General features: G+C 37.5%; 2 protein-coding genes across 7 annotated transcripts in view; one reads left to right on the forward strand and one right to left on the reverse strand.

The window, feature by feature from the left end:
• The first annotated feature begins 3,498 nt into the window (after nt 1–3,498).
• Nucleotides 3,499–23,557, forward strand: part of IL15 (interleukin 15) — a 43,138-nt gene continuing 23,079 nt past the window's right edge. For 2 of the 4 annotated variants that reach the window (XM_068680826.1, XM_068680827.1), the window contains exons 1-2: nt 3,499–3,632; nt 13,740–13,867. In XM_068680826.1, the coding sequence (XP_068536927.1) occupies nt 3,530–3,632; nt 13,740–13,867 (231 nt within the window). In that variant the 5' untranslated portion in view covers nt 3,499–3,529. The other 2 variants (XM_068680825.1, XM_068680828.1) reach the window with 2 other exon arrangements.
• The window catches only part of INPP4B (inositol polyphosphate-4-phosphatase type II B), a 379,692-nt gene continuing 373,231 nt past the window's right edge, over nt 17,097–23,557 (reverse strand). Inside the window, exons 30-32 of one of the 3 annotated variants that reach the window (XR_011096138.1) lie at nt 19,565–19,762; nt 18,520–18,641; nt 17,097–17,517 (exon numbers count right to left, since the gene is read on the reverse strand). The gene's annotated coding sequence lies outside the window, so the exon portion shown is untranslated. The remainder of the gene's footprint in view (nt 17,518–18,519; nt 18,642–19,564; nt 19,763–23,557) is intronic. The other 2 variants (XR_011096139.1, XR_011096137.1) reach the window with 2 other exon arrangements.

Below are 23,557 nucleotides of genomic sequence, written 5' to 3' on the forward strand. Positions count from 1 at the left end.
TTCTTTTTCACTTTGTCCACCATAAATGAAAGTTGCATAAATTAGAAGGGGATATTTTGCTTGTAGGATACTATAATAATTATTTATGCTATAAATAAACACCTTGATATGACTAGTAATATTTAGATGGCTATAAAATATCCCTTATGTAATTAGGAAGTGCACTTTTTTGTATTTAAGAAAACAAACAAGAAAAAAAATGTTGAGGGACTACAGGTGGTATTGCCACCCTATTGCAGCATAATAGGTACCGACACGCATGATTTTTATACATCTACTGTAATGTTTAGGAACAGCTTTTATATTAATCTAGAAAAGTATATATTTTAACCTCAGAAGTGCCAGCAAAATATAGATCTTAACAAAAGAACAAACACAGAGATCTAGTCAAAAAAAAAAAAAAAAAATCTATTGCATATAAAGTCTTCCTGTTTTGCAGTGTTCAAAGGAAATTATTTGGAAAGTAACTTAAAAATAATAAATGAGTGATTTTTGACCTTTTTCCACAGAATAAATTTATGAGTACCTAAAGCTTTGTTTGCTTGGTCTCAACTGTTTGATTATAAATTTTTCCTTAGTGAGCAAATTCTGACAAATTATTTTATAGCAAAGGTATCACATAAGAAGGTAAAGACAGAGAGAATATGATGTATTTCCTTTCATTTTTAAAAAGTTACATATAAGAGACACCATGGGATTCCAAGTCCAAATACATATACACATTTATGTGAAATTCTTTACTCTTACTCTTGGAAAAAATATGACCCCTCACTGGGCCACTCTGTGATCTCAAGATAAACTAATGTTATGTTATGTTCTTGCTGTTGTTCCAAGTGCAGTGAGTTGGAACGATGAGACACTCCCTAACTGTACCAGGAACTTGTGCCAGCTGGATACCAGACCTGTACAACCCAGAAGGTACTGGAGTCATATGGTTGGTGGGCAACACGAGAATCACCCAGCAGGAATTGTGGCCAGGGAAAATATTGACTAAAGCCAATCATCTTGCAGTCCTATGAATACTGGTCCTAAGCGAAGAGCCCCTTTGAGTTCTCTGGGACCACAGCGGGCTGTGATCTAGGATCTCCCCCTGCGGTGGGATGCCTCTCAGGGCAAGACTCCCCAAGGTTCACTGGTCAACCTCCATACGCACCGATGTAGAAAAAAGTGAGGAATTCACTTGAGGCCTGACAGTAGAGGCAGAAGAGGGTGAGTAATTCACCAAAAAAGTTCTTGAATGTGCAGTGGCATTTATAAATCCCCAATACCTTGTTGTATAGAAATACCTAATCCTTTGCCCTATAGAAATCCCGCAATCTCTTGCTATATGGAAACTGCTAATATCCTGCTATAAATATTGTGTGAGAATCTTGCCATTTACAAAGCAAGATGTATTTTAACTTTATTTATTAACTTTATCTTTAACTAAGCCACTGTTTTGATTGTAGCAAACCCTACTGAATTATTGTGTTAAATAGGCTAATGATTAACTGATGATTAAGTGCTACTGAAGTAAAAATCATACAGTCTAATTTGTGATTTGCCATAAAGGAATTAATAAATCTTATATCGCTGATACATCAGATCTGTGTAAATATTTCATCCACAACAAATCTTTATGACTACTTTTGAAGTAGTGAAGAAGTAGTGCCTAGTGCCCTTAATCACAAACCAGTCAAAATAAATGAGTATGTTACTTCGGTTTAAATATTCATCTAGGCTGGTGTTTTTTTCCTGCAATGCTGGTACCTCCTTTTCACATGCATTTTTGTACTCTGTTACAGCAAGAATTGCAGCCAAGTCCGTACTTTAATTGTCTGTTTCAAACGTTGCCCAGGTTTCAACAGCTGCCAGGGGTGGTAGATTTCACCTTTGCAGTGATAGTGACTCTGAATCAGATCCTATACAGGAGCTAATCATTGTGGCTGCATTTCATTTCACTGCCTTCTCTGAAGAATGGATGCTGGACCCAAGTGATACAGTGTGGACACGACATGGACCTATTAGAACAAGTCCAGAGGAGGGCCACAAAGATGGTCAAGGGTCTGGCTGGAGCATTTATCCTATAAAGACAGGCTGAGGGAGTTGGGGTTGTTCAGCCTGAAGAAGGCTTGGGGGAGACCTTACAGTGGCCTTTCAGTACCTAAAGGGGGCCTACTGGAAGGCTGGGGAGGGACTCTTTGTCCGGGAGTGCAGTGATAGTACAAGGAGTAATGACTTTAAACAACAGAAAAAATGATAGGTTTAGATTAGATATGAGGAAGAAATTCTATACTCAGAGGGTGGTGAGGCACTGGAACAGGTTGCACAGAGAAGCCGGGGATGCCCCATCCCTGGAGGTGTTCAAGGCCAAGTTGATGGGGCTTTGAGCAACCAGGTCCAGTGTCCTTGGCCACAGCAGGGGGGTTGGAATTATATTATCTTTAAGGTCCCCTCCAACCCAAATCTTTCTATGATTCTATGATTCTATTTAAGTCCTTAAGTACATTTTCTGAATCTGGCTGCAATAGAATGTCCTTCACAGGAAACTGTTATTGCTGTTAGAAATGGCTCATTCTTCAAAGGTTTTATAAATACTGTTCCTGAAAAAGATGTATTTTCCCTGAGAAACAGGAAGAAAATGTCCAACACTAGCTTATATTTTCTTCAATTAGGTGATAGGTACATTGCTAAAACTTTCTCATTTAGCTGCAGAGTATTCTTACCACCTCACAGTGTGTGACACACACAGAATAATAACCAGCACCCAGAATAATGCAGAAGGGGACAAAAAGAAGATTGCACAGATGGGAGGTACCATTTTCACTGTTGCCTCTGGAGTGCATGACCTTTACATAGTTAAGTGATGGTGCCTGGAAACCTGAGAGCACTCTGAAAGCTACTAGGCTTCATCTTCAGGACTTTAATTTAAGTTTAATTCACAGTAGAAAGGATTTTCATTGTGAGGTGTCTATGTAGAACTTCAGGATTACAGCTGCCATGCCCTATGGTTATCATAGACACTAAACCCACACTTACCTTAATAGCTAAAATCTTTTTTTTTTTTCTCTTTAGTTTTGTGCAATTGACAGAGTATTTTTTCAGCTCCTTTATAAGGATATACTTCTGATGTCACCTGTGTCTAGTACACCTCTCTGCCCTGTCATCTTGCAGCAAACTAGATCTTGCCCTTTTCAGAGATCTTTTCTGTCCTGTCAGCCTTTTCCCATGGCCATTCTCTTTCTTGCTGTTGTCTCAAAAGGCAACTTCTCTTTCCCTCCTGTGTAAAATATTGTTCAGGCTGCTGAGAGGAGGAGGAATTATGACAAAAAAGCTGCATTTTTTTGCTTCCAAATTAAGCAAGTCTTTGGAGAGCTGGCTGGGAGTATACGCTTCAGCTACAAAGGTGGAGGGGACTGTGTAAAGATATAGGCACAAACTGTGTGCTTCCTCCCCTATATGGAATTAGAGGTAGCAGTGTAAGTGTTGCTGCTCAGGACAGCAAGAGGCTGCTGTTTGTACTTGTCAGCTGTTTGCCTGCCCCCCCTAAATGGAGACATGTGCCTTTCCCCGTGTTGTTCCCACCCTCCCTCTCCCTCCCCCTGCATCTGAGTATTGCTCAGAAGTGGGCGAAAGAGGAATCCTTCTTTATGGTGTGAGTAATTTCCACTGTGTATTATGTACAAACATAGTTCCAAATTATTATGTAACAACTGAAAGTAAAAGAGAATGGAGGAGGGGGTGGAGCATTTGGTGCTGTCATTAGTGCAAACTTTACTGCGGCAACTTACTCCACAGCCTTTCCGAGACTTGTGAGTATATTACAAATTTTAACATCCCCTTGCTTTTTTTTTCTTCCTTTCTTGTATTAAAAGGATGAGGGAATTTGTACTGTTTGGTTTCCAATTATTTAACATTTCTTAAAATTGTCTTGTAAGATTTGTCAGAAATGTAAAATATATAATTTAAGTATTATAGTTAACCTCCTACCTAGCGCCTGTTTCGCTGTTTCTGCTGTATGACAGACATAAGCAAGCATGGAAAATTGGTGCTAGCCTGTGAGATTTTGTCACAATTTTCTAACAAACTCACAATGCAAAAATGAGGAGAAAACAAGCTCTTCTGTAAGACTAGAGAACATAGCAAGGACAAAGATAAAAGGCTGGGAGATAAGTTATTTACCTTCTTAATGTATACCTTGAAAGAACATTAAATGTAGACAGGGAACTGAAAATTGCAGTCAAGTGGAATCCTATTGAAAACAGTGATACAGACACAACAGCTGATAGCAGTACACTGGGGAGGTATTAGCTGGTTAGTAAGCCAACTAAGTAAATGCATTAATGAGTCTGCTGTTAAAATAACTCCTTCTGCCTAATGAAATCAAAAGGAAGGAGGAAATGGACATTTGGGGGGGACCTTGTGAAGGACTATGTTTTTAAGACCTGCAAAATTACCTCTGTAAAACCCATCAACAGGAAACCCTCCTTAGTGTGCACAAACACAGTGATGATTTCTTCTGTATACAGCAAGAATATTTGTGCTACTTACCCTTAAAAGAGTCTGATATTGCAGAACAAGCTCCTGATTATAATTACTATAGCATGTTTTGCTATATTTTCCAAATAGCAATTCCTTTGCCCATTATGAATGTTTTTACTTCTATTTACATTTACCCATTAATTTGACATGTGCTAGATAAATGGAAAGATTTATCAACTATTTTATCTTGGAACAAGATACATAATTATAGATCAACTTAGTATAAACAAATGATCTTTTTAAACAAATGGAGGCATCAAATCAAATCCTTTGGAGCATATTGTACTGTTCTAAACTCTAAGAATGTGTATGACTTTATAGCCTGTCACAATTACTCTGCAAACTCAATAAAGGTCACCTTACCCATCTCTTTGGAGTGTACGATTCTGTATCCTACTGCTTTGAAACTTTTTGAATTCCTTTGGGAAAAAAATATTATTGTCAGATCCATTCTAAGGCATCCCAGACCTTCACTGAAAATAGAGAGGGATTGCAGAGGACAGAGATACAAGCTGATGTGGAGTAATTAGGTAACATGAATAATATAATGCTAGATTTGTTTTGAGGAGTGAAAAGTCCCATCTCACATCAGCTTGCTTCAGAAAAATACTTGGCTTTGCAAGAAGATAAACATCTTCCAGGCTGTGGCCAGTAATACATTAAATACAAACTTTTTACTGGCAGGTGCAGGATTCTCACAGCCAAATGTTTCCCTCCACTGTCCTCAGAGGGCTCAGCTTTATATAGCCAGCACAGAATGGAGGAGAAGAATCTGGGAATGGCTTGCAGAAGAATCAGGGAGAGGCTAGCAGAGGGTACCACATCCAGGAATCACTAGAGCACAACAGTTCAACCTCAGCTGTTGGAACAAACTTGTTACTCTGAATAGGTACTGATTTTTATCCCTCTCATTCTACCTGACAAGGTCTTGTCGCTATACCCTTTCTTTCATCACTGTGCCATCAGTAGAAGCTAAAACCAAGGACAATAAATACACTTGCATTCATGTTTTTCAGGTCTTTCTCATAACTCCTAACAAAGAATAGTCATTTTAGAGATTATTTAAAATACATCACTATAATGCACTAAGAATTCTCATATGTTGTCAGTTTTCTAGAGTAAACGTATAGTGTGTTAAGCAAAACAAGAACAACTCAAACATGACCATTCACTGTACATGTGTACTAAAATATTTCTGATTTCCAGGAGTATTATTTCTTTACTTTCTTTGGTGTATTTTGCAGTGACTTCACAGGGAAAAAGTGCAAAAAGGGTGCAACACAATTGTTTTTACTCTTAATATAACCTTTTAGCTCTAAGCAGTTGCATGTCTTAGTTTGCTGCAGAATCCCAAAATTGTGTATTTTAGTAAATGACAGCAGCTTTTCAGGTTGCTTTTTTAAAAACAAAAATATTCTAACTATCAGGTCTTTTAGGACAAATTGGAATTATGTTTAGGAGCTGTAGTATTCTGAGTCTCTTAATGTGGACAAGGCAAACCTAGCCTAGCCTTTTTTCTATTACAACTTTATGATATATTATCTATAAAGATAATTTAACATTTTAAAGATAATGTTAACATTTTAACAAAGTTGTTCAATATCACTGTTATAGACACATTATAACCAGTGATGATGTTCTTTCCATTGTCCATCAGGACATGATAAAACATCCTGTGCCTGAAAATAGAAATCCAAGGTGTTGTCATAAATCTGTAAGTTTGAAAATTGCTCAGAAATGGAGAGGGGAAGACTCTACTATCTGTTATTTATTATCTGCTATTTATTACTCAGAGAAATGTATATGATGCAGCATCTTAGTTTTTGTTAGTATTTCCCACACTATTCTTTATTCTTTATTCATTCTTTATTCTTTATTCTCATTCAATCTAGATTTGTGATTCCAGTTCTACAGACTTTTTTAGGACAGGACTCTGGGAATAAATATTGACATATTTGCAAACAAGTGACTGTTTTTCCCTGCAAAGACCAAACCTTGCTAGAAAGGACTATTAGCAGGTCCTTATGGGAATATTTTCTCAAAAGTCCATTTTGAGCAGGAGTTCAAAGGGATAGAACTGTATTGCAAGTCCCCAGTACCTAAACAAACAGATTATTCTTTCAGAGGCAGAAGGACCTCCAATTCTGTATCATCAATCCCAAAACAATTTACCTTCTCACTGTTTCAGTGCCAAACAATGAACCTTAGCTGCTTGTGCCCATTCTCAAAGGTTCCTCAGTACTGAAGGTTCTTCTGCTCTTGCTGGGTCAGTGCTATTCCCAGGACTGGTCCTACAATATCATGCTCAGAATGAATCTGAAGGATGATTTCTGTCTTCCATTCATAAATTAATGTACCAGTGTAAAATCAAGACACTGATTCTTTTTTTTATTGAAGAAATTAGCAAAGAGCAGCAAAAATATTTGGAAGCCAGTTATTTGCCAGCAGGAGATGTACTATAGAATTGTGTTGTTCTTGCTGATAGGTTGTTATCAGCAGGTAACAAGCATTGTTACAAACCATCTTACATGTACAGTATTTCATGATATAATGGATGAGGTATGTCTATAATGGTAGCAAAGAGCAATCACTCAGACACTGTTTCTACTATAGCTGCTATAAATTAAAAACTATAGTTTAATAACTTAACAATTAACTCTAGTGCTAATGCTCAAAAACTACCAAAAAGCCTATTTCCTGCCCACCGATGCATTGTTTTTTTAAAAGCCTGCTTTTACCTGTAGGGTAGAAAGTTTGACCCTACGGCAGTTAAAAATCTTATATCAAAATCGCACAATTAATCCACTGATGACTAGAAATTGTCATTTATTTAAGGTGCCACTTTTAAACGAAAATACAAGTGAAACAAATTTGCTGGCTGTAATTTATTTTTGAGTAGAGGGATATTATGAATAGCTTCGCCAAAAATGTCTCCCACTGTACCTTTCCCTGGCTGCAGTCTCTGCTGGAAGTCTGCTAATGTCAAGTGCTTAGTAATTTTCTTCCCTACAGTTTTAAAAACAGATCTGGATGGTGTGGAGAAATTTGTTGTCTATGCCGGGACAAGGACTTGAACTCATTGGTAATTTCAGGTTATCATTTCCCACAAATTTTGTATGTGCAGATACAAATTATGGCAATATTGTTTTTGAGGTAATGGTCTTGCAAACAACTAATCCAGTAGAAGACCCATTTTATGTAAAGGAATAAACAACACTGACAGGATTTCACTCCACATACTTTGAATGCCTTATTAACAGTTAATATGCTGTTAACTATTAATAATACACTACCAGTTTTGTAGGCAACATGATGGAAAACCTCAGTGGCCTTCCTTGATACTGCTAGTTAAGAATTATAACACCTATACCAGTGGTGCCTACTTGTACCTCTGGCAAGTGACAAAGTGTCATTGTTTTCCTAGAAGAAGTAGAAACCTTACCTGCTCTTCCAGGACTAGGGAGAGGTATTGCAGGAAAATGGAAATCTATGCTCCTGACATCTGAAAGTTGCACCTGGTTATCGCCACCAACTTGCATGTAAGACAAAAAATGTTATCAGCAGAAGCACACTCTTTCAAAAATAACTTATCTGCCTGCATAAGCCATATATCTCTCTCCTGAAGAGATTCTCTCTGCTGAATCTCACATGGCACATACGACACAGCTGAGTTACAAGAAGCATACAGTGTGAGTTTATGAAAGGCAGATCCTGCCAAGCTAACCTGATCTCTTTCTATGTATGACAAAATGACCTGCTTAGTAAATGAGGAAAAAGTTATGGATGTTGTTTACCTGGAGTTTAGTTAGGCAGTTGATACTGTTTCTCACAGTTTTCTGGAAAACTGGCTGCTCGTAGCTTGGAGAGGTATACAGTTTTCTCCGTGAAGAACTATTTGGATGGCTGGGCTTAAAGAATTGTCATGAATGGAGTTCAATCCAGTTGGTGGCTGGTCAACAGTGGCATTTCTCAGGCTTAGTCTTAGGAACAGTTTTGTTTAATGTTTTTATCTGTAACCTGAATGAGGGTATTGAACGCACCCTCAGTAAGTCTGCAGATGACACCACATTAGGAGGGACGGCCAATCTCTTTGAGGGGTAGAAAGGCTTCGCAGAACGATCTGGATAGGTTAGATCAATGGGCTGAGTCCGATCACCTGATATTCAACAAGACTAAATGCCAGATGCTGCAACTGGGTGCTGGTCAACAACTAGCTCAACATGAGCCAAGTGTGCCCAAGAAGGCCAATGACATCCCAGTCTGCATCAGTAATAGTGTGTCTGGCAGGACTGGAGATGTGATTGTCCACTTATAAGCAGCACTGGTGAGACTGCACTTTGAGTACCGTGTTCAGTTCACTACGAGAAGGAGTTGCGCAAGCATGTGCAGAGAACAACAACAAAGCTGGTGAAGGAGTAGAAAACAAGATTGTGAGGAGTGGCTGAGGGAACTATGTTTGTTTAGTCTGGAGAAGAAGATAATGAGGGGAGATCCCATCACTCTTTAAAACTTCCTGAAAGGAGGTTGAAGATTGCAGGGTGTCTGTGTTTTCTCAGGTGACAAGGGATAGGACACAAGGAAATGGTCTCAGGTTGTGTCAGGGCAGGTTTAGACTAGACAGAAGGAAGAATTTCTTAATGGAGAGGGCGGTCAAGCATTGAAACAGGTTGCACTGGGAAGAGTGGTGTCTCTATCCCTGGAGGTATTTAAGAAATATGTGGACATAGCACTAAGGGACGTGGTTCAGTGATGGGACTCAGTAGGTCAGGCTGATGGTTGGACTTGATAATCTTGAAGGTCTTTTCTAACCTAGATGATTCTATCATTCCATGAATGATGTACTCCCAGCTTGAATGTCATACTAGGCTGCATCGAACTTTTTTAATGGACATCTGCATGCCTATTATAACAGAGCGCTTGTAATATGCTTTTTAAGAACATGGGAATGGGAGTCACAGTAATCTTTTGCAGGCTCATCTATTGTAGCCTGTGGTGGAAAACAGAAAGTATGGTTTGTCTCCTTGTTTGAGTGTACTTTGGTAATGCTGTAGTTGCTAGATGGAGTTTCCCTTTATGCTGCTTCTTGGCAGGGTAAATAGATCAAACAGTGTTTCATGCTCCCGAGACTAGATGAGTTCTGATACTACAGCTACCATAATTAGCTGCACTCAGGGCTGCTACGTGCAGCATAGATCACCAGCATGCAGCAAAAGGGATGAGATGGAAGGCGACACTGGGAGCCGTCTGGGATTGCACTGCTCCCTGTTCTCAGTCAGCCTGGGGATTCCAGGAATTGAGCTGGCCCTGCAATGACCAACACCAAACACCGGTGATGGAAAAAATCAAATGGATTGGGGTTTACATGCTGTGGGGGTGCTTACAGCTTTCTTCTACCCATTTTATTTATTTTTAAATCTTTTAAAATGATTTTTTTTTAAGTGTATAGCCTAAGTCCCACTGTATCTTATAATACAGTAATTAATTGAATGGGAACAGAAAAATGTAATTGTACCCTGACTATAATACATATATAATGGGAAAAATCAGATATTCTTCTTTTGTATGCCTCCATGTGTGATTTACTGCACATTCCTTGCAATCTGCTGTAAATGCAGAATAATTAATTTTACCTTTTTTTGCTCACCCTTTATGGTACTCAGCAGCACAATATCAAGTGGCTTTTTGAATGTGAATTAGTTCATTTTCTCAAAAACCCCAAAGTAAGAGTTTTATTTTATAAATGGGAAAACAAAATAGATGAACCTAAAGATTTAGGGTCTGATATGTGATACCTGGAGTTGATTTTTAAAGAGATTATTTAGCCTGCCCTAGGATTCTCTATGTTTATATACAGTCCCAAGTGTGTTCTGTTGTAGCTGTGGTAATTCAATGTTTGTTTGAATTAAGCTCTGTAGATGGCACTCATTTCTTCAAACTGTAGCCATCTGCATTGGAAAAAACTCCATCTGAGCTAGCTGACTATAAGGACTAGAAATATATGCCTGGGGAGCATGAGGCACCTCATCCTAAGGCCAGATACACGAAGTAACTTAAAATCAAGATTTTGTGTAAGAAGGAACTCGGAAAATTGTTGGCAATTGTGAAAAATATGGGTTAAGGAACTTGTCCAAATCACATGGAGATGGAGAGATGAAGTCAGGGACAGGACTCAGTTTTTTGGGGCTACATTCAACTGCTCTTGTCATCAAACCCATGTTTTTCTTCTTGTAATCTGACTCCTTTTGTATATACATGTATCTTTTTTCAAAATGTATATATTTTTAAAGACATTGATACAGTCTCTTTCAGGTGCTTGGTCTGTTCAGTAAACAGAATCCAATCTTTTCAGAAATCCTGTGAGGGAAAACGGAAATTGTTACATCATAGTGTGATTAAAAAGTTAATAATTTACTTTTTTTTTTTTTTTTTTTTTTTTAAAGTTATGAACTCATGGGAAGGCAATGAGAAAAAGATTCAGTTTCAATTTCTGGAGAACAATGTACTTTAGAGTTCATAAATCCCCCCACTTCACTTACAATGTGAGTAAGGACTCCTTCCTTTCACCTCCACCCTGTCTTAATTCTTATCTGTGCCTCCATTCAGTTATGTTACTCAAACTCCAGAGCTCAGTTACACGCAGCATCAATGATTTTTGTTCCTTTACCACATTGTTCCTGCAGGAAGCCTTTTTGTATACCAAAATTTCTGCTTGCCTCTCTGAAGCTCTGAGATAGAGTACATTGATTGTAAAAAGACTGCTGGAGACCAAATACTCAGTGCCAACAAATCTCTTCTGTAATTATGTAAACTAAGCCACTCACGACTTGGCCAACTTTGTGCAGATTTTCTAAGCTGCCGAACTTGAACACATTACTAAAAAGCACAGCTTTAATTAAATAGTTATAAACATTTTCTTTAGTATCAGAGAAAAAATGCACATTTCTGCTCATTTGTTTTTGGAAGTGACTGAATTACTCTTGATGGGACTTAAAAGAAAATCACTAGCCTGAAGAAGTAGTTCAGCATAGGAAATTCCAGCTTTAACAAATTTGGCTTGACAAAAAAAAAAAAAAAAAGCAACTGAAACAGTCTTACTGTTTGAGACCCAGTTGCAGAAGGCCCTGACAAAACTGTAGGCAACAGCCCCTTTACACATACAGAAATATTTTAATTCAAGGCCTAATCTCAAATACTGTACATTGAAAGAGGCATCTCCAGTTCATCTCTTCCAACCTCCCAATTAAAGCAGGGCTAACTTCAACATTACAGAAGGTTGCTCCAAGGATACCTCAGAGCTTCCACAACATCTCTAAGCAGCTTCCTTCACTGTGTAACTGCCCTCACTGTGATTTTTTTCCTCATATCCAGTCAGGTTTCCTTTGCTGTGTATAAGGGGAAACTGTAGTTGTTTCCTTCAGTTCTTTCACTGTGCACCTCTGGGAACAGTTTAAGTCTATCTTCTCTATAATCTCTATTTATGTAGTGGAAAAAACAAACAAACAATGAGATCCTTTCTTTCCCTTCCCTTCTCCACATTGCATAAACCCAAGTCCCTCACGCTGCGTGTTCAGCCCCCAAACCCTTTTAGGGTCTGAGTTTTCAGTTTGTCAATCTCTCTTGTACAGTAGGGCCAAAGCTGTACCCAGAACTCCAGACACACAGCCTTTCTCATGTGGAGCACCACTCCAGAAACATCATGTTTGTGCCTTTCATCTTGACTTTCCATTAGATGCCGGGTAGTTTAAGTGTCTCATCAGGATCACATATGCAACTGGGAGGCATCTTCCTTTGTTTAAAGACAGCTTCATCCAGTTCCTTGATCAGGCATCTTGTAGCAGATACACACCATCACGTCTGCATGTTGAATTCCTTCTCTTGTCAGGTCTCACCCTCCTTGTACATCACAGCTCCTTGTACTTGATCCAGTCCTATGCACAGCTTACTGTAAGCCCTTTGCTCTTCTCTGCTCATCTTTCCTTAGAAGCCTATATCCAGCCACTGCAGCACTCTGGTGATGTGAGCTGTTCCACTACACCTCCTTCATGCCAGCAAGGCCATCATCCTGTAGTTGTGTGTAGATGGCCAGTTCCTCCTGGTTCTTTCCCAAGGCTGCATGCAGACTGTACAGGTACTTAAGGTGATCTCTTGACTGCCCCTGTTTACACAAGTGGAGTTTAAGAGCCTTCCTCATCACCCTGTCCCATAAATTCCCAGTTTGGAAAAGCTTAAATCAAACTTAAATCTCAGGAACTAAGTTCAATTATGAGATGAATGAACATAAAATCAGATTTTGTTATTTCACAGGCTACTTGAACATTATGGAAAAGAGTACTTAAAGAGTATCTTTGGAGACATTTTCTTGCAGATTATGTTGGGACTGCTTTTATCAAAAATACAAATACTAATGTCCAGATAAATTGTACTTTCAAAGTATCTTCATCCTTTTCTGCTGTATGCCTGTGAATTCAAAATCCATTGTCTGAACAAAAGAAATTACTCGTTTCTCTAACCCAATACTTGCAAGACCTGCAAGTGAATCTAGAAAAAAGAAAGTCTTAAAAAAGAAGGGAAGCTTTCTAGTAAATTTAATTGTTTTGTCTGCAAAAAAGGTAATAAAAAGGCAAATGAGCTAATTCACTGCCATGATACCTACTATGAAAACTGTTTAAAAGAAGGTGCATAGTGGATTGGTGCTGACCTGCTCTTGTTTCCATATGGTTTGCTTCATTTATTCTCTTATAATTCACCATATAAAATAAGGACAATGAAAGTAAAATTGCATAGCTGGGCTATATTGTATCTACATAAAAGGCAACAATTAAAAGCAATTGTCATGCTGTATTGAAGTAATCAGGGGAGCTCTTCCAGCATTTTACAAAACATAGAATTATAGCAATATTAACGGGTGTAACACTAGCTAATTTGGCTATAATTTCTGGTCTGATTGTCATCAGAAGTTAGAAAAAAATATCCTTTGATATCCCCCTCCTCGATACTGCAGCATTCAAAGATATCAATGTAAGATGGGTCTCTAGTATGTAGACAAAAATAACACTTGTTGAAAAGACGTCTTGTGTTTTTCATTCATTTCAAAGATTTAAAGGGGAGTTGAAAAAGTTGCAAAATTTCAGCAGCTTTCTGGTTTCAATGCTCTTGACAGTCTGAGAGCCACTCAAACCTTTACTGCAACATTAAATATGCTTATTTTTCCACCTCAGGGTCCCACGATGTAGTTGCCTGGTTCAGATTCTGTGCTATTCTGAGTAATGTCCCAGGAGGCAAGATGCTGGGGATGGCATGGCCAACACAGAAATCTGCTGGAATGTGCAGCAGGCTGGAGAGTCAGGTAGGTGCCGTTTAAAAAACATGACATTTTATGAAGTCTCAGTGAAGCTTTTAGTGTTATTTTTATAGCCCTACAAGAAAAAACAGGTAATTCAGCAAATTTAAAGCTTGGAAACATTTCCAGGATTTTAGATGAGGCCACTAGAACCCTATAACTTTCTGTTGTGCTTTTCCCATTCCCTGTTGTCTACTCGTCCCAGAATTAACTAGTAAATAGCCTTAAGTCTAAATTTTTTTAGATTTCTGGGATGTTTTTCTTCATCCCCCCTCCTTCTCTCCTCCCTTCCCATTTTATTCTTTGCAGAGCAAGCTCTAGCAGACCTTCTCTCTTGCCTGGACTTAATGATTGTGTCTGTAACTGACCTTCCACAACATGTGATGCCATAACCCCTGACCCTCAAGCATGTTCAGTATGGGAGGAAAATCCTGTCAAGTGTCCAGGCTTTGTAGCACTCTTCAGAGTTTCTCAAAACACTTTCTGGATGATTCTGTGTCAGTTGTGTTTCTAGTATGCAACGTGGCCAGATGACCATAGATAGTATCAGGAGATAATAGCATCCTTCTCCCGTTGGCTGAATTTAGGTGTACTCTGAGCTAGAATACTGCATTGACCTGCTTGTCATGAGGCCTCTCAAAATTGTACCTTGTTATAGTGTTTCCACTTCTACATCTCCTTATTTTTGGTCTGCGCTTCTACCATCTCCTCAACATAGTCCACCTCGCCACACCAGATTATAACTCCCTGAGTCTTTGCCTACATTTTCAGTCTCTTGCCCATTATTTCATACAAAAATACACCTCCTAGCACTTCTCAGATGTTGCTGAAGACACTATATGATAATGATGGAGCAGGTCATGTGCCACTCTAGCAGTTGCAAGTTACTGCATGTTACTGCATGTTACCACATGCAGTAACAGCAAGTTACTACAATGATTTTCTGTGGCACTTGTGAGTCAAATTTAGGTTATTTACTATTCTAGGCCTGTAAACAACTTTAGATACACCACAAGCAAATAATTCCTTATTGATGCAGATAATTTCAAACACAAATACACATGGTGTTATTTTGACAATAGTATTTTCCCTCCAGCTCTTCAAGAATATAAAAAACTATACTGGGTCTGGCTGAACATCACTCACTGATGGCAAACAAGGAAAAAATGTTTTCTTCCTTTTGCTTTTGCACGACCTATTTTTTCTTGCATGAGCTGTAATTAAAAAGCTCTTTATCTCAACCCGCAAGCTTTCCTGGTTTTCACTGTATTTTCTTCCCCTGTCCTTCTGTGGGGGGAGAGTGAGAGAGCAGTGTGGTAGAGCTTAGCTGCCTGTTATGCATAGGTTAGTGCCTGGTGCACCTTGACAATAAGCACACAGAGGTCTTTCAATTAAATAATTAATTATATAACTCTGCAGAGTCAGGTGCTTGACAATCTCTCACAAAGCAAGCACTCTTCTGACTTGAATCACCATTATTTATAGACAGCAAACTTGTGAAACTATCTCTTCTGGCTACTTTTGGTCGTCTGCCTTAGCTGGTCTAACTTATTTTTACCGAGTTTGCGCATTCCGAGGACCAGCTTGGGGGTGGGGGGAGAAGAAGACACCAAATTCTGCATTTTCATATATTAGCGTTTTGGTGTGTGTTTTTTAAATATGTTAATGACACTTAATGAGCAAAGGGTTACCATAGGTCAGTCTGGAATTTTCCTTCAGCTGTTTTTCTCCTTCTTGTCTTTTAGTTTCCATCCCTTATCTCCCTTGCTTCTGCTAGCTCAAGGCTACCAGTTTCCCTGTTTTCTTCAAGGTTTCCTTGTTTTCTTCAGCCTGAGACTACATGCCCATTGGTTGTTAAACCTCCACAAAAGCCATTATTCATGTAGCAAGATACGGAAATAGGATTGCAAGATCATCTCAGCAATCACACCTATTTTGCCCTTTGGACATCATAATGTTGCCTCCGTTGTAACTTACCAATTCTTCTCTTTGATCTTTCATGATAACTTCAGAGGCCTCCCGTCTTCTGGAAGTGATTTTGTTTGCTTCCAAAGCCAGTGAACATTTTAAAATATCATTGTATCACTGCTCTCTTTTAAAGATACATGAGTTTGTTCCTATAACATTTATGCTGTTACTTTACCATCTCTTGAGTTAATCATATTATGCTACTATTCATATTTATACACGAGTGATGTAGCTATGCAGGTAAAAACAAAATACCAGTGCCTTTCCGAATAGAGTGTACTATCTAAAAACAGATGCAACATTTTGCAATAACACTTACGTTGTGCATGTTATAATTGAAAGAGTATGTGTATGAGTTGAAAACAGTAAATCATAGCAGAATAATCTACTACGAGGAAAAAAGTTGAGTGGATTACATCCACTAAGGATATATTATTGTGTACTCTGCAATAGTTTAAGGATTTTTTTTTTGCTTTAGATTTTGAAATGATTAATAAAGATGCTTTTGTAGTTAAACTATCTTCTCACTTAAAATACTCTTAGAAGCTACTACACAAAATCTAATGAAGAGTATTCTGGTGATGTTAGAAGTTTCAAAACAGTTTTCAACGAACAGTTCAGAGAGTTATTAGTCATTAGTTATCAGTTATAAGAACAAGCGGGTTATTACAATGCTACCAGAAATTTAGGAACCAAGGTCTGTTTTCCAGAAATTAGGCCAAATTTCCATTACCAAAATGGTTTTGAATAACTGAATCTGTCTGTTGGCTAGTTTGCTGAGTTACCTCTATATGCTAGAAGAAAAGATACCATAAAGTTAGTATTGAGTAGCTGATCTTTGGGAACTTTACAGAGAAGCAGGCAAAAAAGATATTTACCTACAGGCTCACAATTAATTACTTACCCTGAGTGTACTAAAGGGTGCTTCTGCATACAAATGAAGTAGATTCGGTCTGTTGCTGGCCAGTAGGCTGCATGATACTGTTAAATATTGTTGAAGAAAGTAGTTGTTGAGCAGATTTCTGACAAAGACTTTAGTCCTAAAATTGTTAATATAAACAGTTAAATTAATGTAAAAATGAGAAAAAAGTAAATAAAGTGCATTTCATCCAGTGTTTTGTTGCACTGATTCTAATTAGTAGCACTAGTAAAACCAGATTTTTCCAATCTCTTAAAAGTTTCTACAATAATTTACCATATAATTTGAAACTATGACTTTATATTAAATTAAACATCAGATGATTCATTATTTCTACTGTAACGTTCTCTGGTTGAATTTGAAAGCTCAAAGCCCATGATTAGAGGATTCCTTCCCTCACTTTCACTGGGGCACTTGAGGAAAATTTCATGTTTTCATTTTCTAAGCCATTCAGAGAAAAGGAAGTTGGTTAGACATTTCTCTAAAATGTTATTATCAGGTATGCTTGAAGAGTTATACATGCATTTACTTTAACTTCATGTTTATTTTTGCACTGTAATTATACTAAAAATTCAGTGAAAAAGATCAATGAAATTCCACCAGTATATACAATACCTTCACTCACTCACAAAAAAATATACCAGTCCCAATCTTGTTAAATTTTCTTTTATCTGAAATAATGCCAGTTCCTTATTCATCTATTTGTCTACTGAAGGAATAGACCTTAGTGCACACAACTCTTGACTTCTGCTGGCCAGGATACACAGTTCTGTGAACGACATCAGAATAAGACTGAGAGTGCAGATTTTTCAGTTTCTGTTGTTGTCTCCTGTGTCCCTTTGACTCCCTTTCCATCATTAGTACATGGAGCACCATCTTTTTTTTTTTTTTTTAATGCTATCAACTTCAGGTCTGTAACTGAAAAATTATTATCTCTTTTTTTTAGCTAATTCATGCTGACATTTGAATGAAGTTTCCTATGTACTATTTTGTTATGTATTTGTAATCATCTAGCCAATTGTAAACTAAATTTATTCTACTGTACCATAAGACTACCAAATTGGTTAGGAGATGAAAGCCTTCAGAAAAACTTCTAGCAAATTCACTCTCCTTATTTCCTCCCCCCCCCAATGTTATTTGTAAGACAAACATCAAACATGTAATTCTTTAGTGTAAGAGCTAAAATTTATAAATGTTCAAAAAAAGAAAGAAACTAGAGATAAGCATGGTAATTAGTTTGCCCACTTCAGTGGGCATTTCTATGACCTTCTACATGTTTTTAATGATACAGTCTTGGGAAGTGACATAGGCTCTAACAGTGTGGGGGAGTGTTGCTCTATTTCCTTTCTGAACAAGCTGTCTGTTGGAAACAGGCCTCTAAGTTGTAGCTTTCCTCCAGTGTTAGGGTAAGCTACAGGCTTTCCTTATTTTATTATATGCTCCATGATCCTCAGTCCTTCACAACTCAGCAGCCTAAGCCTCAATCAGGTCTTTTTAATTTTTTCTCCGCAAAGGTGAATTAAGGTGCACTCTCTCTCCAAGCTATCCAGGTCTTGGAAGGAATAAAGGTGAAAACCACAGAACAGACATTCCAAACCTGATGAAAACACAACTTTCATCACTGTTGCCAAAGAGAAATGGACATTATACTATTGTTTTCTGTTTCCTAGCTCCTGAGTGAGGATAACAAACAAACTCCCTCCCTGTGAAGAACATTTTCAATTTCAGAGCAGGCAAATCTCTATAAAAAGATTAGTATTCCTTTTCTTACCTACTTGAAAGAAGAGAATAGCCTCTATGAAAACAGGGATGTGCATAAGACACTGAGACAGTACTGAGAAACACAGGAATATGCAGAAACTGTGTCTGGAATAACTGCAGAAATAGGTGGTCCTGTGGGAGAATATTCTGTTAAAAACTCCAGCCTAGAAAAGCCCTACAGTCTAAAATTAATGGTACATACTGAGAACTGCTGTGCATGGCTCTCCACTCAGGCCACGAGATGATGAGTCACTGGCAGCCCCACCTCTTTTCCTGCTACTTGCCTTTCTGTACATGTCAAGGACAGCAGGTAGAACTGCTATCTTTATAAGTAAAGTAGACTAACTAAAACCTGTGGCCTCAGTACTTGCAGGCAGACCCACTATGTTGGCATTGTTGCATTTGATGAAGTTTGAAATATTTATTCTTACAGGCTGATCTTCATGGTGCAACGTTTGCATTGTGGGAATAATAATCCATCTTGTCAGAATACTGGATCTCAGGGGCAGGGGTGTGGATATAGCAGATGCTTGAGCCTTGGGGAACGATGCAGATGGACTGTGAGACATGATGGTGTATGCAGACAGAAATCCCAATGTCCTAATATAAACTGGTGATCCTGTACAAATCCATCTATCAACACAAGCATTGTAAATTTTTTTTAAGTGAAGATTTCAGCATCTGCTTAACTGCAGTATGTAATTACACAACTACAGCCTTGGTGTTTGATCTGTCAGCAGCAAAATGGCTACCTAGGGATTAATAGTAAACTATGCCCTTGAGTTGGAGCTATCTCCTTGGTATACTGCTTTAATTTCTAGATTGTCTCTGAGCAGATTTTTATTATAATGAGCTCCATTTCATTGCCACGTAGTCATTTCATTACAATATCACTACCCAGCACAGCCTTGTGAATCACAGATCTTTCCCGGTGTTCATTGGTAGTTTTCTGAGCCAAGAAATAATGCTCTCCTGAATGAAGTTGCTCCAGGAAAAGTTCTTTCACAGCTCTTTAGTTGGAGGAAAGAGAAGAAAATGCCAGCATGGTAACTTACTTGCAAACCAAAGAAGCCTCAAGTGGAAGTGTATCAGAACTTAATTTATTTTGAAAACAAAGCTTCCTCCCTAAATACAATTCACGAAGTTTCCCTTTAGTTCTAGAGAGGTGATTCTTGAATTCCTTTTGAAGTGAAAATGGGATTTTCTTGGATTGACTTCAATCTCAAAAAGCCTAATGGTTTCTAATAGATAACCTGCAATGAGGGAGAGGGGAAAAATAATAATAATAAAAAAAGACCATTTGGTATCATTTGCACGTACTGATTTAAAGAGAAACAGCTATGGAAATGCAGTTATTTGAAATTAATTATGTTATTTATACAAAAAATTAAATACATCTCTCTATAAAAAGACATTGTCCCTGCAGGTATCAACAGCTCTCTTGGCTATGCTATCAGACAATTTTCAACTAAACTCATAAAGCACAGGTTGCTTTGAAAGTAATTGTTTCTACTGCAACATAATACTACGCAGCAGACTGTTAAAGTCTCATGATACTCTTTGCAAAAGTAGAATTGGTAGCTTTAATGCCTTGACTAAATCCTAAATGCCTTGACTAAATTTATATGGTCAAGTAATTTGTCTCTCTCTTAAATCCCAAGTATGTGCTTTTTCTTGTCTCCTTCTCACATCTACAAGCAAAATTTTCTGCAGACAGAAACCTTTATTTATATGCTTTTTACACTTTTGTGTGACCCTCGTTCTGAAATTTTGCTTATTTAACCAGTTGTTAGTACTCCCGATAAACAGCTAGCCACATAAAAATCAGGAGACAACTCCCGTGACTTTGGATTTCTTCCAGAAGCTATGTGGATAACTATGTGATCTTAATTTTCTATATTTTTTTTTTTTATAATATGCCCAGACAAATGCAACATTATTTAATTGATGAAAGCTTTGAGCTTGCCACTGTGCTCATTTTGTTTCCTACAAAGAGATGTTTCTCACCACGTACTGTTCCACATCATTAGAGACTTGCCCCATTTTTCTGCTCTCTTGCTTCTATTCAGAATGCTGAAGTGCTGTGCAATAATTAGGCTGATCTTAGACTTTTGCAGCATATTTCACTGGATTTAATCTTTCCAAGAAACACCTCTCTGTGATATTAAAGAAGTCTGATTTTGATGTGCCCTGTAATGAATACTATGAATTTAATTTTGAAATATGGTACTAACGTAAGGAAGAGATGACCAAGTAATACATGAAAATTAGGATCCCAAATCATATTAATCATCTACAGTCTTCTCATCTCATCGGCTGTTGACTTGCAGATAAATTTGTCAATTTAATTTGAGAAGTATGCACTAACATTTTGAGGTTCTTAAATTATTTTTTCCTGTAAAAAAGCAGTCTTTATTTGCTTTATGGCAGAATGAGCCTTTCACTTCACTCAATATCATTACACTGTTAATTAGAAATCATCTGTGCTTTCACCCTCTGAGCTACCGTTCTTATTTCAGACATGAAAATCTGGGATGCATGTTTTTTTATTCCACTGTAGATATCCCATGACTCTTTTTCTCAGCTTTCAATGTCTCCTCCAAAAAGATTAAGTTTCCCAAAAATGCAGATGATATTTTAAAAAGAAAAATTCCATACACCCCAAATAATCTCCCCTTTTCTTCTAAAAATGAGTTCCACATAGAGGCACACACAGTTTGTTTCAACTGAGCTATTATCTGATAATAATTACACTGATACTCAAGTAAATAATTAGCATATAAAATTACTGAAATTGATTCCTATTATTCATTTGACTTTAAAAATGACAAAAATCAGACAGAGCTGGCTGTGCTTGAGTGAAATTTTGTTAGTGAAAATTTAATGACAGTTTGGAAATGACTAAATAAGTATCCACTAGCTTAGTTTATCTAGAGGAGGATAATCAGTTAATCAGTTTTCAATGTAAAGTAAAATAAACACTGCTCTAGGAAAACTGCTGAAGATTCCTGGTATTTTGTTTCAATCACTTTGAAGTCCTGTGCCTGCCTTTTCTCACTCATGTTTAGCTCCTGCAGACCCCTGGAGGACTAGTAAAAGCAGGTCAGAAAGCTAGAGAAATGTACATCTGATACATTACATAAGAGATGGTTACAAGGGATGGACTTTGTGTCATCTGTGTCACCTCACCCCACTTCCCAGTCCCAAAATATTAAAACCCCATAATATCCTACTGAAATTTTGATAGACCATATGCTGCTACCAAATCACTGTTGAAGATAATTTACCCAGACCCAAAACATAGCTAGCAAACAGCTAAATAGATCTCATAGGTCTATAGATTATTATATAGCGTTTTAGATTATTAAAGGGATACGTTAAGCTATTCTACTTTGTTTGGTACATGAATCAAAGTGCTTAGTTCTCTCTGCTAAATTACATAGTTAAAATGTTCTTTTGTGCTGCATTGACCCTTTCAAAAAATACAAGACTGAACATATACAAGTTAACAATGTAACATGAAAAGAGTCCATTTCAGAGTGATAAACACATACCCTCATGAAGACTGTGTAGATACCTTTGAGATTAAAAAGATTTTAGTGAGTCCGTTCAGCATTCGTTTTCTGCAGAAGCTGAAACACAAGCTTATCACAGTATACTACAGTAAAACTTGAAGAAAATACAATGAAAATATGAAATTTGGCCTGATTTGGGGAGAAATCTTCACTAACAACAATATCTTAGGAACACCTGCATCCTTCCAGAAAAGCTGGAATTTTTTGTTGTAAAGTTTTTCAAGATGTGATGAAGCATTTGGGGTCTAGCGCTCCTGAATGATAAGAGGGAGAAGTCTCTGCCCTCACACTCCTGTTCAGTGAGGGGGACTGGCTTATTCCTCTCACCAGAAACATAGTGTATGTATATATGTGATGTACATGCTGAAGCTGACAAAGACGGGAGCTTTGTTCACAAAGCAAAGCTATTCTTTCTAATATACACGTTTAACGTTAGCTTTGTGAAACCATTTTTCAGCTGTTGGATACCTGAAGATATATACTCCAGACAGTTTTACTCATTTTCCTACTCTCTTTCTTCTATTATTCCATACTCAAATACACTTGACTTGTGTATTGTGTTCAAGAAACCCTATGCTACTAACATTTATTATCTTGGCTAGGGGTTGTCTAACAGTACCTGAATGCACTATAAATGTATGGTGATACAATAGAAAGGTCTAGAGCATATTCACTACTAATACACATATTCTCCAAGTGTCTATGGGACATTTTTTGCAAGGGAATCTTTGTAAAACTTTTCTGATGTTCTGCTTTTAAAACAATTCCTTATTTTCTCTCTCTCTCTCTCTCTCTAAGGACAACCCCCCCACACACACACTCATCTTCTGCCCTTCTGTAACTGAAAATGACTCTCAGATTTGTGACATTTTATGGATGCCCATAGATTATTTTGCTTAATTTAAATGACACATAAGTATTTCACGTCTTATTTTGAAATGTGTGTTATTTCAGGACAAATGGGTCATCATAAGGACAAAGTAGTTTTCTAGTAGGTTTCATACAGGTAAAAATGAATGACTTAACTATAATGCAAATTTATGTGCTTTGCATATATGACAACTTTTAAGAAAAACGCGATAGGCACTATACTGAATGCAAACTAATGCATAAACATTGAGAAAGCTAACTCAAGCTCTGTATGGCACTTAGTCAAAGTGACATTTCAACAATAACATGACTCATTGAGATGGAGGCCTAGTAGCTATCTTCTGCACTTTCTAGGATCTGAAGGCTTTTGCCTCTACCTATCCTAACAACTCAGTACTCATATTGAAGGTATGCTAGCATCCAAGAACTGGGACAGAATGATTTATCTCAAAGAAATTTAAGTCACATTTTGTCCTGAATTAAATATCAGTGAGTGAAAAAAAAAACCACACTGATTTAAATCAAGGACCTTTATTTTATTTCAATTTATATCTCAGTTATTTTCTTAAGAAAATGTCATTTTTTCTAGTTCACATTACCACT

This window comes from Anas acuta, chromosome 4 (assembly GCF_963932015.1).
Source record: "Anas acuta chromosome 4, bAnaAcu1.1, whole genome shotgun sequence".
Classification (NCBI taxonomy): domain Eukaryota; kingdom Metazoa; phylum Chordata; class Aves; order Anseriformes; family Anatidae; genus Anas; species Anas acuta.